Consider the following 13794-nt stretch of genomic DNA (forward strand, 5'->3'; position numbering starts at 1 on the left):
CATCGAGGTTATATCTGAATAATTTTAGACCCTGCCCTGCTGAAGACCAGAAGATTTTTTATTATGTCCCGGTGTGTAAAACCCTGAAACTGAACTTTCTTTTTTCCATGATTTTGAATGAGTGAATCAAAATTTTATCTCTTGGGGCATGAATGTTGGTCGTTGCCCTAACTAGGAAAAGATCAATATGCATGTGTTACCTTTTAACTGTCTTTTTTTTTCGGCTTTATAGTGGATTTCTCATTCAAATACAAACACTCAGTGTTTACGACACACACTGTACATTATATGTGCAGCACATTTTTCCTACAGTCACAACAACAACAATCAGCACATGACATGAAGGCGAGTGTCTTTCTGCAGGACATTTTGACACACAAAGGAGACAGAAGTTGAATCACCAATCTGCTGTTTGGAACACATTGACACTAATTTGAATCACTCAAGACTAAATAAATAGGATGGCAACATTTTGTAGATTTTGATAACTTTGGTATGAAAACATATAACAACATTCTGAGTAATCATGACAAACATTTGTTTTCCTTCAGAGTTGCATTGAGGAAATGTCAGACAAAGACTGTTGCACCTCTCAGAATCCAATCACACAAAGCAGGCTCCGCATCCTTTATGTGTTTGGTTTTCTGTGTATGTGTGTCGGGAGTTTTAGTGGGGAAGTTCACCTCATGTGATTAACTGCTGGTTGCTAGGTGACCATCCTGGAAAAGAGCCACTCACTTGCAGCCGTTTTCTTGAACAGGCCGTGCCTGAGATTAGCCTTCACGCACCTCCGGATCTACCGTCACTGTCCAAATCACCTCCAGTACACACAACCGGTTGCCATGGTGATTCCAGGGACATCTGACTCAAAATGACATGAGTCATAAATTTAAAAAAAAAGAGGAACAAAGCTTTTCTCTTTATATTGATAGATTTTATCGAACAAATCCGATGTCAAAAGCAAAACAAAACAAAAAGGCTAGATTTAGGGGATTTCCACTCATTTAGCTAAAGTATAAGGTCAAACATGATCTAACAGCTCATGAAGAAACTCTCTCTGAAGCACAACTTTCAATATATTTTTATCTGTCTGCATCTATTTTCTGCTTTATCTCTGTCCTACTTTTCTACGAGGCCACATGCAGCATGTAGCTGCATTGCTCCACCTGCGTGTTCAGTGTTCCTGATAAGTAAGAAGGTCGCAGGTTCGCCTCCCAACCTTTCTGTTTGGAGCTCATGTTCTCCCTGCACACGTGTGGTTTTTTACCAGGTGCTTGGGTTCCCTCCCACAGACCAAAAACATACATGTTAGATTCACCTGTAACTCAAAATTGTCCCTAGGTGTGACAGAGAGTGAATGGTCCCTGGGATGGACTGGAGACCTGTCCAGGGTGTCTCCTGCCTCGGGCGCAGTGACTGCTGGAGGTAGACACCAGCTCCTTGTGACCTGGACGAAAAAGCAGGTAAAGAAAATGGGTGGATGGATGTTTCTGATGATCTCATACTATTGTTTACTTCTACAGCTGCTCTTTCTGACATGTGCCTATGCCACATACACTATCTGTAATTTGGCTGCATGTTGTAAATCACACTTAAGATGTCATTTGTTTACATAATATCATATTATTTAAAAATGAGTTTGTCCCATTTTTAATCTCCTGCCACCAAAGGCGTAGGGATAATGTTTTTGTCCATCTGTGTATGTTAGTTTTCTCTGAATTAGCAAAATATCCCAATATCCAGTGGATAGATTTGCATGAAACTGACAAAAAGAAATTATTGGATAAACATGAACAGCTGATTCACTGTTGGAGTCAATTCTAGTCAAGATGGCCACACACAAACATAGAAAAATGGACATGACTCAGTCAGTTTTACAGATATTCAGCTTAAATTTGGTGTGGTAGTAGCTGAGAATCATCTCCAACACAGACTCAGCATGCTATCCCATTTTTGCTTAAAACTCTGGCATTGATTGTTACAGTCAACACTGCCAGTTAGCAAATTATTTTATGAACCACTGGACGGATTCTGATAAAAAAAAATTTAAAAAGTAATCACCAGATGTTCATCTGCAACTGATTGACATTTGGAGTGAACCAATTTCAAGATGGCGGACATAGCTAATCTACCTTTGCCATCACAAAAATGGCTATAATTTACTCAGAATTACAGATAATGAACGGGGTGAAGGTTACATGGTTAGCCAAGAGTCATACTCTGAGCATTGACACTTCTCAGGTGATGGGGATGTGGCGGCCATCTTGAATTAAAACTCATGTCATGAACGACGGTGGGTGATAGCTTTCCCTTCAAGTAATGCTGGGGTCTTAATTTTAATTTATAACTTTTGAATGGGGATCAACTTGGACACAAAAAAAGCTCACTCTGGACAGAAAGAATCATGTAAAACGTAGAGTGGAGGGGAAATATTGTTCGTAACAGTTTCTTTCTCGCTGACTGACCCCAAAAAATGCTCAACTCGCCGGTGGTCTCCGACCAACAGAAGGTTTTTCATCTCCATCCCTCTGCTGTACCCACCACCATCGTTCGGTCCCTCTCAGCCCTGGTGGGGCAGCAGCACTGATCCCATTTCAGGATGAAACATGGTCTCCATCCTAATTAACCCAGATGTGGATATTAATAAGATGAAAGCAGGTCTAGAGTAGAAATGGGGCAGATGGAGAGGAGAAGGTCCTGATTTCAGAATGGTCACGTTAGAGCTAAAGTAGGACACCTTCGCCCCTCCTTTGCCAGGGGAATATAATCGGTTTCTATATAAGCTATACCTCCCGGCCCTTTTTAAATGGTCCCACCTCTCGTGAGGTATGAGCAGCTGAGAATATCTACAAGAGGGGGAGGGAGGAGGTTCACATGAAAACAACCGAGAAATGGTGAACTAATTGAGACATATAAATGGCATAATTTAACTTATTTTTTAATGACAAGAACTCTGCAGCCTGTGTGGCTATTTGAATAAACTTTTTTTAGGCATTGTTCTTTTCCGTTCACGAGTGATGGCTCTCACATGCGGTGTGAACGAATGTGACTAAACGAGGCACTTCAAGTTAAAGAACCTCTCCCGAACTAAATGTTTGTTTCAGGTGAAACGGCTGACAGGAATCTCAACGAGATCGCGCCCTCAGATAAATAAAACCTATTCTATTTGCTCATGTATGATCTTCTTAGGCTGAGTGGGAGGCAGCATTAAGACACAGGAGGATCAGGAGACGCACAGGGGACCAAACAGGAAGCAGTGACGAGCACAGTCATGACTCATCCAGCTGATTGTGTTCATCAGCCTCCAACGTGTTGCGCCGTCTTCTACTAATGAGCAGCTGAACCAACTGAGTTCAACGGAACTGGAAATAAACCGACTCGTAGCTAAATAGAAATCAGCTAAGCTGAACTGTATCGAATGGTGCCGTTTGAACAAGTTTACCCCCGTAGTTTTTAGATATATTGGTATATGATTCTGAAATGTGGGTATGCTCTCAATGTAAACAAAGAACTCAGCTGAATCTGGCGAACACCACGTGGAAGCTCAGGTCACGTGACGGACCTACGTAAGGCTGGCTGCAGTCTATGTAGGTAAACAAATATGGTGGAATCGGACAAGTTAGAGTTGAGGAGATGTTTAGGTGGAATAATCAGAGTGAATCTGCAGCTAAAAGAGAGAAAAAAAGAAAGATATAGTAGGACAAGTGTCAAAAATAAATACTGAAGATGAAGCAGGGAGGTGGAGCGCCGTAAAGACAGCTCGGCATTCAAACACACAGGAAAGTTTATTGTTTCACACAATTTTTTTTTATCTGCATACTGTATTCAACAAAACTGAGCTTAAACACGTACCATTCTTGACCACTTCGACTGTTTCTGTAGTTAAACAAACGCACATCTTAAGGACACATTTACCATTGTTATAAGAAAAATATTGTGCAAATTTTATTTCTTACTTTATGAATTGTTTATGAACGGTCCTTCGTGACTTTGAGTAGTTTTAAAAAGAAAAACGTCTGTATTTGGAAACAATTTATTTAAAAAAAAAAGTTTATATTAACACAAATGCATTCATTTTGTTTTACGTTATTTCAGCTGAGAACAGATAAGTCCAGTGGAAGGAAGTGTGTGCAGCTGCTGGCACCACAGTGACACACTTTCCTCTGAGGTCCGTCAGCAGCTCCACTCTGAGCGGAGAGCATCTCTGCAGGCTGCTGGTTGCTATACCCTCCTGAGTAATCAAAGGTCAGTTCTTCTTCGGCATAAATGTCCCTTCCAGCAAACAGTGCCAGCCTTGGAATCACAGAGTGCACACGCACCGGCAGCATGAGCAGGTTGGGGAGGCAGGAGTGGTTCAGGAAACGGCCCACGTTTCCCACCTGAGCGGGGTCCACGAACGTCTCGGTGACGCAGCTCGGTCCCGAATGCTCCCTCACGGCGATGATGTAGTTATTCTCCTCAGAAGTCTGGCTGAGCTGTCTGCGCTTGGCCTCGGCAAAATCGATCACCTCGCCCGCGTACTCGCACACGAACGTTCCACGTGGGATTCCCTCCAGCGTTCGAACTCCCCAGCCCTTGTCCCCGGCGCCGCAGACCTCCAACCGGAGCCTCAGCCCTCTCTGCACCACGCGGTAAGAGCAGGAGTCGCCGCAGCCGCAGAGGGCGTTACACTCAAACAGAGGGGAACAGTAACCGGAGTCCGACCTGCTGAGTCTGCCAGCGCCATCGAACGCCTGTCCGCCCATCTGCAGGCAGGAGCAGCTCTCAGGGCAGCAGGAGCGGGTCAGGCAGGAACATCCAGGAAGAGTCACTTCGCTGGGGTCTACAGAGCATCCGGGTCCCGGGACGTTATCTGTGCAGTACTGGAAAATAAACATGAGCACCATTTAAAGAGAAATATTAAAGTGGAATGTGTATATATAATGAAGTATTAAATGAAACTTGTTTCTCCAGGAAAAAGAAAATGCCTGGAAAGTTTGCTGCTTTTCTTTGTTTCAGTATAAAACACTGAAAATAAATACATATGAGCTGCAAATCAATATAATAAAAGCTATAAACCTTACTCAAAATATTAAGCTTAAGGGATATGTAAGCCCATGAACCCTGCCTACCTCCTTTATCCAACCTGTCTGCATAAAACAGCCAAGGAAGTAGAACAAGTTTAAAATAGAGCAGCGTTCAAATCCAGATATTTCTGACCTGCTGTAGTCCTGTTAGGGCTGCTGTAATGATTTGCTGCCACCTGCTGGTCACAGATGCTTTTTCTAAAGTTTGTCACTTATTCAAAAAGAGCTCACTAGGATTCATTCAGTCTTTATTTTCTTATTTTTACAAGTTTATCCCAACACAGACACATGTTCACAACAAATAAATAAATTAGAGAAGATAAATGTGTTTTCAAAGCTCACACGACTGTCGACTTTTTAAATAACCAACCGTTTCCAGATTGTGAAAGTGCAATGTCTGACTGGTCAGGACACCTCAGACCTGTTAGACACTGAACCCACAGAGCCAACAAATATTACATCTGACTTCTTGCTCTCTAAAGCTATAAAACGGTCTTCGTTTTCTCATCAAATTATCTATCATTGGCTAAACACTATTTGGAATAAAGTCAGTGAATCTGCTGAATAGTAAGAATTACAGGCTCAGTTTTAAACAGTTGGTGACTTTTGGTGTTTTTGTCACTGAAGCTCATTTATGTTGTCAGCTGTTATTAACATAATAAACTTAGATTGCTGTGAAGGCTGCAAAAAAAAAGTTCTCCTCACTTTCTCTTCTGTCATCGCTATCATCTAAACCAGGGGTGGGCATCAAGGCCAGTGAGAGTCTGATGGATTCAATAAAACCATTACTAACATACAGAACATGAATGCATGGCGCTTGAATGGTTTATTGCAATCCAAGCTGTCTTTTGGGTGTGCTGATATGACCATACATTTTTGATATACTGTGCAGCTCTGCTCAGAGCAGTCCCTGATTGAAGGCGACACCTCCTTGCTCCATTCAGGAGGAGGCTCATCCCTTCCCTGCTCATCATCTCTTCTAGTTTTCGCAGGAGAGAAAAAAAAAAAAATCTCAATCAGCTCCCACACACAGTCTGATTTAAAGCTGCCTCATTTACTAACGATTACGAGCTGCCATGTATTTAATTTGTTTATACTGAATCGCTAAAGCAGTATTGAAGTAAAACATGTTTATCCTGTGGACAAAACGGATTACCAGGGAACCAATACAGACCAGCAGCAGCTTCAAAAACCTTAAGTTTAGAAGATATTTCGACCTGCATCAGTACAATCAATGTATCAGTCGTGGTAAACTACAGTACACTTACTACAGTAAGTATTTATTTTTTTACCTTAAATTTAGGAAACGTCGGCCCTCTACATAAAACAGGAACATCCTCCAAGCCGCCACTCAAATCCTGACCATGCTTATCGTATCCAGTCATGTTTTAGCGGTCATGATTAGCTGGAGATGTCAACAAACTCGGGAGCTGCGACTTCCGCTTTCGTCACGGTCCTCTGACTCCCCCTAGCGGTGAGAAGGAATCATTACACCTGTATAGTTTTCTGCTCTTTATGTGATTTCACTTTCATAATTGTTTTTAATATATTCATATGAACTGTCATTTATACACACATACATATAAAACAAAACAAAAAAGCCACACTTTTAAACAATTCAGGTATGTTTGAGCACTCCAAATTCCAGCATCTTCTTTAAAGCCACTTCATAAGCAAGTTATTTGCAGCCTTTAGCTTTTTAACCACATTTTACAATTGCAAATGGATAATGTAGTTAAATAAAATCTACTGAAGCACTTTTAAACCTTTAAAGCTCATTGATTAATGTTTCCTTATTTTTCAGTATTTACTGCATATATATATATATATATATATGTGTGTGTGTGTGTTAACATTGCTTTGGTTTAGCAATGTTACTGTCATCATTTGTGTGTATGCATATACCTAAATTATAAGTAATTCAAATTTGTCCATGTTATATTATATTAATTATACTATACCAACTTTATAGTTAGCATAATAGATGAGTGACAGTACATTTCTACATAGTTATGTTCTTCAGGGTTTTCATAAACTTTATTCTTTCTTACTAACTTTACTTTCAGTGCTTAACGTTTTACTTTACAGTTGTTGATATACCCATAAATAGCATAAAATGTAGTTTTCATATTCCTGCTTGCATGCGTGACTGAAAAACCTGTTATGGCAAATAGTTTATAATCCAGAACTGTCTGGAATGGCCTTTATGGAAATGTCTTTAAAACTATAGATCGTAATTATTCATGGTGTACATCAAAGCTTTTACACAGGGGTCTTTTGGGATCAACTCCATTTTAGAGGCAGCTACAGGTGGTCGTTTATGCTACTGCAGTTTGCCACATTTTTCATCTTCTCAGGTAGCCTTCATACAGTTGAGACTATTATGACTCTGGATCATAAAATGTAAACTGACATTTACGCAGATGAGCTATTTATTTATTTTAAATGAAGGGATACCAAAGTGAATCATAGTAGAAAATCGGATCAATGGTTAGTTGGGGGAAAAGACTAACAAAACCAAAGTGAATTGCTGCCAACTTAAAACAGCTTCAAGCTCCAAAATCTTAAAGCAAATACTACTACTTAATACTGACTTAAGTTTTAACACTATTGTCAGTTTTGTGTTGCGTGGCTATTTACATAAATTCTCAGGCAAGCACTGGTGAGCTGTAACACTTCTGGTGCAGCCTGGCCTCAGTTTGGTCCATACCCAGCTCCAGAAGAATTTAAAATAAAGGTTTACGTAACCTTGTAACTGAAATACCCATATGTTGTTTATTAATACAAAACATATAACTTAACAGAGACATGTAGTCACCAGAAAATGCTGAGAAATTGTGCTCAGGTTTTCATAAACAATTTTTGCATAAATCTTAGAAACTAGCACTGCATTATAATCATTGTGCTTAAAACACAGTAACACCAGAAACTTAAAGGCAATTGTACATGAACTTCTCCTGAAGAGAGGTGGGAATGTTTTTTAAAAAATACAGAACATTTTTAACATTTACACTCTTTTGTTTAACAAACCTGACATGCAAATAAAGAAAACTCCATCCATCTTAAAAAATGATTGAACTCAATAATCAGATTTTCTGCCTCTCTATAGTGAAAATACACTGAACAGGTTCATCTTTTTCGACTCTTGAGTAAGGAATCCCTCATTTTAATCGCCCACAACACCCTCTGCTGGTTGTCTTGAGTCACTACATTGCATAGGTTCAACTAATTTACATGGCCTAGTAATCTCTCTTGGGGAGGGGGCGAATAACTGAATGGGAGGCCCAGCCTGCTAGGCCGCCCTCTGTTGCCGGGTCCGATTTGGTCAAGAATTTTGTAATATTTCTGCATTAAAGTGTAACATAAAACATAACAGAATGTAAAACTGACAGTAATTTTATGAAACCCCTGCTTGGAAGTGACCCCAGGCTGCGCTGAAAGGGCTATGCCTTGCTGCTGCTATTTATGCTTGCAAAAAACCCATCTATTTATGTAAATAAGCTGTATTGCCAAACTGATGATGGTGTGAAGGTCTATGAAACAGGGTTTGCATAAACCAGTATGACATTTTGGAGACTGAAATTGTTTTAAGATGGCAAGCATTCCACTTTGGTCTTAATATGGATTTTGTGCTGATGGTATTTTTTTTTCACTCCTTTAATAATAGGGCTTTTTGTAAATGTGATCCACTCTGCCATCTCATCATCTACACATTCACACTGATGTGTCCATGGAGATTGTTATCAAGAAACAGCTGCGAAATACGCTTGGAGTTTCTGTACCTCAATCAGTCTTTTTTGTTTTTCTGGGGAACAAAACAAAAACAGGCAGATACTTTAGCTTTACTGTGTACCATCAACCTGCAGGGGTCCACAGATGAAAATTAGCCTGTACAACTAAACCTGGCATATTTAAATGTTGTGCTTCATGACTGACTAATGTGCATTGTCCCTCTTTTAAATGAATAGACCTAACTTAAATGTAACTTTAAAATGTTTGCACATTTGGCATAGTGACTAATTTACTGAATGTTTTGCATCACTAACAACAACAGAGCAGTCTGAATACTCTGACATGTTTGAAAAGTAATGTGGCACACACATCACTTTATTTAAAATTATTTATTTTTAATTGGGCTAAACACAAGCCCTGCTCCACGACCAAAAGTTACTGTAAAACTGCATCATCCAGGGGGATGATGGAGCTCTGAATAGGATGCCTCCTGGAAGTGTCCCTTTGGAGACTAGGGCAGACCCAGAACTCACTGGAGGGATTATATATCCTCTTTGACCTTGGGACACCTTGGGATCCTCCGGGGAGAAGCTAGAGAGTGTTGCTGGGGAGAGGGAGGTTTGCGTTTCCCTCCTGGACCTGTTGCCTTCGAGACCAGACCACAGATAAGCAGAAGAAGGTGGATAGATTTAAAAAGGAGGACAGGGAATATGAACCAATCCACCCATAGAATTGCTTAGTTTTTCCACACATTTTTTTTCTTTAAATAAAGTCAGTTCATTGTTTAAATAGCTACAAATGTTACAAAGTGCTGCAAAATAAAATTCCCATAATATAAACACAAGTTCTAAAGAATCTCTTTCTGGATGACATGATACAACCTGACACTGAACCTGTGTTTCTGACAGCAGGATGAAACAGCCTAACAGTCCTCAGTGTGTCTACATGTCAGTGAGGTTTGGACTTTAATGAGAATGCACACACACACTTGCAAACACACACACACTCGCACACATCCCCACAAAGAAGCTGAACTTTGAGGCCTCACTTCAGTTTGTTGGAAAGTGATTGTACCAAAGACTTGTCAGAGCGCGTTCTCTGGAGAAATTACCAACTGTCCGGCACTTTGTCTGATACTGAGCTGATTGACTCGGCCTCAAATTGCCTGTGATGTTTCTCCCACTTGTAAGGAAAGATGTTGCCGTGGCCTCCTGGATGCACTCTCGTCGGGTCTGACAGTGGAGAACAAAGAAAATGTTCAAAGCCTTTTGTCTCGAATGTCTTGTCATTGTGAATAAACATGATGATGATGGTGTAGATGATGAACTGACCTCAGACGTTTCAAAGGTGCTTCTTCAATGCTTTCCTTACAAAACATCAAATTACAGAAATTGGAAGTCAGACATGCATATTACTGGTAGAAGGCATGTTAGTCCAAAGTTGTGCAGTACGTCCTCATTTAATATTCTGTCCTCTCAACAGTCCCCTTAGTCATCGATACTGCTATATAGTGGTTTACATCCTGTCTTCCTAAAAGGAGTTTTTGCATCTATATAAACCATATTATTCCTGATACTGACTTTTACTGTGGACAGGGTTCTGTTCTGGGGCCTATTCTTTGTTTTAGCTTTATGTGCTTTCGGTCAAATTATTATTAAATTCAGCAATATTTGTTGCCACATTAATGCAGATAATATCCAGCCATAATGCTGCTTTAAGGACTTTGAGTTGCTCATATTTTCAAATGGAAGTGAGCGCCTGTCAGACATTAAGAATTTGATAAAAATAACTACCTTCAATAAAAGAATTGCATATTGCCCACTGCCTTGCAAGCCATAGCTTTAAACAGAAATCTTGTGCAATCTTCTGTTAGTGCTCCAAGTACGTGATAAGGATGTCTCTCAGCTACCACTACACCAGAGTTTAGCTCAACATGTGTAAAATTGACTGAGTTATAGGAAATTTAGTGTCAGCCATCTTCATTTGGGTTGGCTCCAAAAATGAATCAGTTCTAGATGTGCATTCAGTGAATATTTCTGAGAGTTTCAAAAAAAACATTTACAAGATAATTTGCAGACAGATGGACTTACACACAAGTGGGCAATTATATGATCGTCTGCCACCATGAAAGGCAGACAATAATTAAACCCTGATAAGACAGAATGTCTGATCATTGCCCCTGACAACACGGTTCCACAAATCAGGCAACAAATAGGTCATTTAGACTCAGCTGTTCGGTCAAGTCTGAAAAACTTTAGTTTTTGATCAGTCAGTCATTCCAAACAGCTGATTGCAAATATGTTTCTTCCACCTACCAAACATTTCTAAATTAGAAAATCTATAGTATTGAAATTAGAATTAGAGATGATGGTCTATGTTTTTATTTTCTCTCCTTTAGATTGTAACACTTTTGGTTTGTCTTTAAAAAAGAAAAAAAGAAAAATAAAGCCCTTGATTGACTTCAGCTGGAACAAAACTGCAGTGAGGCTCTTACAGTCTCTAAACAATCTAGACAAACTCCAGTGGAGATTTAATCTGAGTTTTCTTCTACAGAGTCTCTGTTTGCCACTCTCCCATAAAGCTCAGACAGGTGAAGAACCAGGACAACAGTCTCTCCCATCTGACCCTCTGAAGCTTGGACCTCCTTCAGAGAGCTCACAGGTGCCTCTGTGGTCTCTCTCACTATTTTCCTTCTTCACAGTTTCTCAGTTTGTGAGGACGGCCCCACAAACTGTACAGATACTTGTAACTGACGCTTACCTGCCGTTTGTTTCATGTTGCTACGGCAACCCAGAAGTTGGCAAGTCAGTTTTTTCCATGTTCAAAACGGACACATTTCTTTGAGCAACATTGAATATTAAGGTATGTCGGATGTTTGGGTTTATTTAAGTGAAATTGTTTTCTTTGAAACGCACAACAGCAAACTGGAAGCGCGACTGAAAATGAAATGAGCCAAACAGACAGAGACAGAGAACAGCGCCGTTGGAGATACGTTTAGAGGCTTCCTCTTATTTCTGCAACTGGTTTTAACTGGCAAACCCGGTAATACTGTTAATAATTGTAATTTATGTTCATTTTTTAAATTTTGTTAAGCTATGTATAATGTAATACTGTGAAAGAGAGAAAAAAGAACTCCGTATTGTTTGTTTATTGAAGCTTGTGCTTAATGTTGTTTTGTCATGTTTTATAGTTTTCACGGTGTTCCGTGGTTGTTGAGTGGAATAAAGAAACTGGACATCAGTACGAAGAGTGGATTTTTGAGACCAGTGCAGTTAAAGTACTGTATAAAAGAACTTTATCTACTTAGTTACTCGAGAGATGTTTGAATTCTGGTTCTGCTGCTACATTGAACTCCAGCAGCAAAGGGGTTGATCATTAGGCTGCGTTCAAATAGATCTTATCTTCTACTACGTTTTCATACTTGATCTTATACCAAAATGACAAACAATGCAGTGATCTAATGCCAAACAGGCTGTGCTATACATCCCATAAATAAAACCCCTTAACAACAAAGTCAGCAGGATTATTTTACTGCCTGTCTCGTCTTTCTTTTTCTTGTTATTTGATTCAGCCATTAAATTTCAGTTAACCTGAAGGATCTCTTTTTTATGAACAAATGTCAAACTTCTCGAGTAAATTATTATAAATAATGTATTAAGTAAGTTAAGCTTTTCTGATTTCAAGTAAATAAACAACGCTTCCCACACTTTTCAGTTCTAACCAAACTCATAGTTATCTAGTCAGGTTTGATTTTACATCACTTTTTATCATTCTGTTTTATTCCCTTCTCATAAAAAAAACCCATGACCCATCAATGCAGTGAGTAAAGAGGGTTAACAGCAGTCCAGAGCCTTCAGAAATCAATGCTTGGTTTTAAGAAATCCATTCAGTCGAGTGAGTTCACTGTGAGGATGTTAAATCTCACAAGAAGTTCTGCTCTTTCCGCCCAGTCGATTTTCTTTCTCTGTTTCCACTTAGCCAGTTATGGGCCGGTGTCTGTTCTTTCATTACCAGTCGATATATCAGCAGAACATTTTCTGAGGAGAGACAAAAGATGATCTGTTTCAAAAGCAATGTCAGATTTCAACTACATGCATTAAAACCAACAACAGAACAGAACAAATCTGCCAATGAAAGTCTCAGGTGGGCGTTTAAGAAAAACTCAACCAAACTCGCTCACTCTTATGTTTATGTTTTGTGCCAATTTGTAAAGCAGATGAAGATCTGGGTCTCTAACTGAATAGTCAGTGGATCGCAAACGCAATATTTATTCAACCCCCTGCCGAGTCTCCTTGTAGCTTTGACTAAAAATAAAATGGCAGAGAGATCAATAGGAAGCAGTTAGTTTGGCCAAATTCATTGCTATGTGCAGCACAGAGTCAGTGTCAGGCTACAATAAACAAATTCAGAAAAAATTAAGATATTAGAGAATATCTGTTGGAAGAACATCATTCAGTCTCTTAGTGTTTTAGGAACCTTTAGCATCAGGATTGAGGCTTCCTGAAGCTAATCTGAGAGAACGTGGTACTTCAACATCTCAGTAAAGTCTGTATTTTGCTGTATAATGAGTTACAAACCATTTATTAAAATATTACAGCAGCAGGGACATCTCCACACTTTCATGCTTTGTATTAAAAGAACAGTTCCATAAAGGTGAGGCCTATCTGGGCTTTGCTAGTGAGCAGAACTTTGACCTTTTCTAACTTGTTTCCTAACATAGTTGTTGTTCTAGAGGAGAGGTCCAAGCTAGCATGATGTATGGCCAAAGTATGTTGAAAATGTTTGTATACTTATGTGAAATTTACAGGATCAGTATAAGTCCGCTTGATTTTGAGTGGTTTTCATAACCGCTCAATCAATTCTAGAAAGAGGGAGCAAGTCTTTTCACTTTCATTACCATTAAAGAGAGCTCTGTTTTATGAATCTGTTTACAAATGAAGCTGTGTGCTCATGAATACTTAGGTTTGTTTATTCATTACTACTTTAAATTCTTAAT

General features: G+C 39.5%; 1 protein-coding gene across 1 annotated transcript; it reads right to left on the reverse strand.

Annotated features, from left to right (window-relative positions):
• Positions 1–4017: 4017 nt before the first annotated feature.
• setmar (SET domain and mariner transposase fusion gene) lies at positions 4018–6533 on the reverse strand. The gene is made up of 2 exons (XM_017430543.3): positions 6359–6533; positions 4018–4862 (listed from the first exon to the last, which is right to left on the reverse strand). The coding sequence occupies exons 1-2, from the start codon at positions 6449–6451 to the stop codon at positions 4092–4094; spliced, it is 864 nt and encodes a 287-aa protein (XP_017286032.1). The 5' UTR covers positions 6452–6533; the 3' UTR covers positions 4018–4091.
• Between the last annotated feature and the right edge of the window lie 7261 nt (positions 6534–13794).

Source organism: Kryptolebias marmoratus, linkage group LG4 (assembly GCF_001649575.2).
Source record: "Kryptolebias marmoratus isolate JLee-2015 linkage group LG4, ASM164957v2, whole genome shotgun sequence".
Classification (NCBI taxonomy): Eukaryota; Metazoa; Chordata; class Actinopteri; order Cyprinodontiformes; family Rivulidae; genus Kryptolebias; species Kryptolebias marmoratus.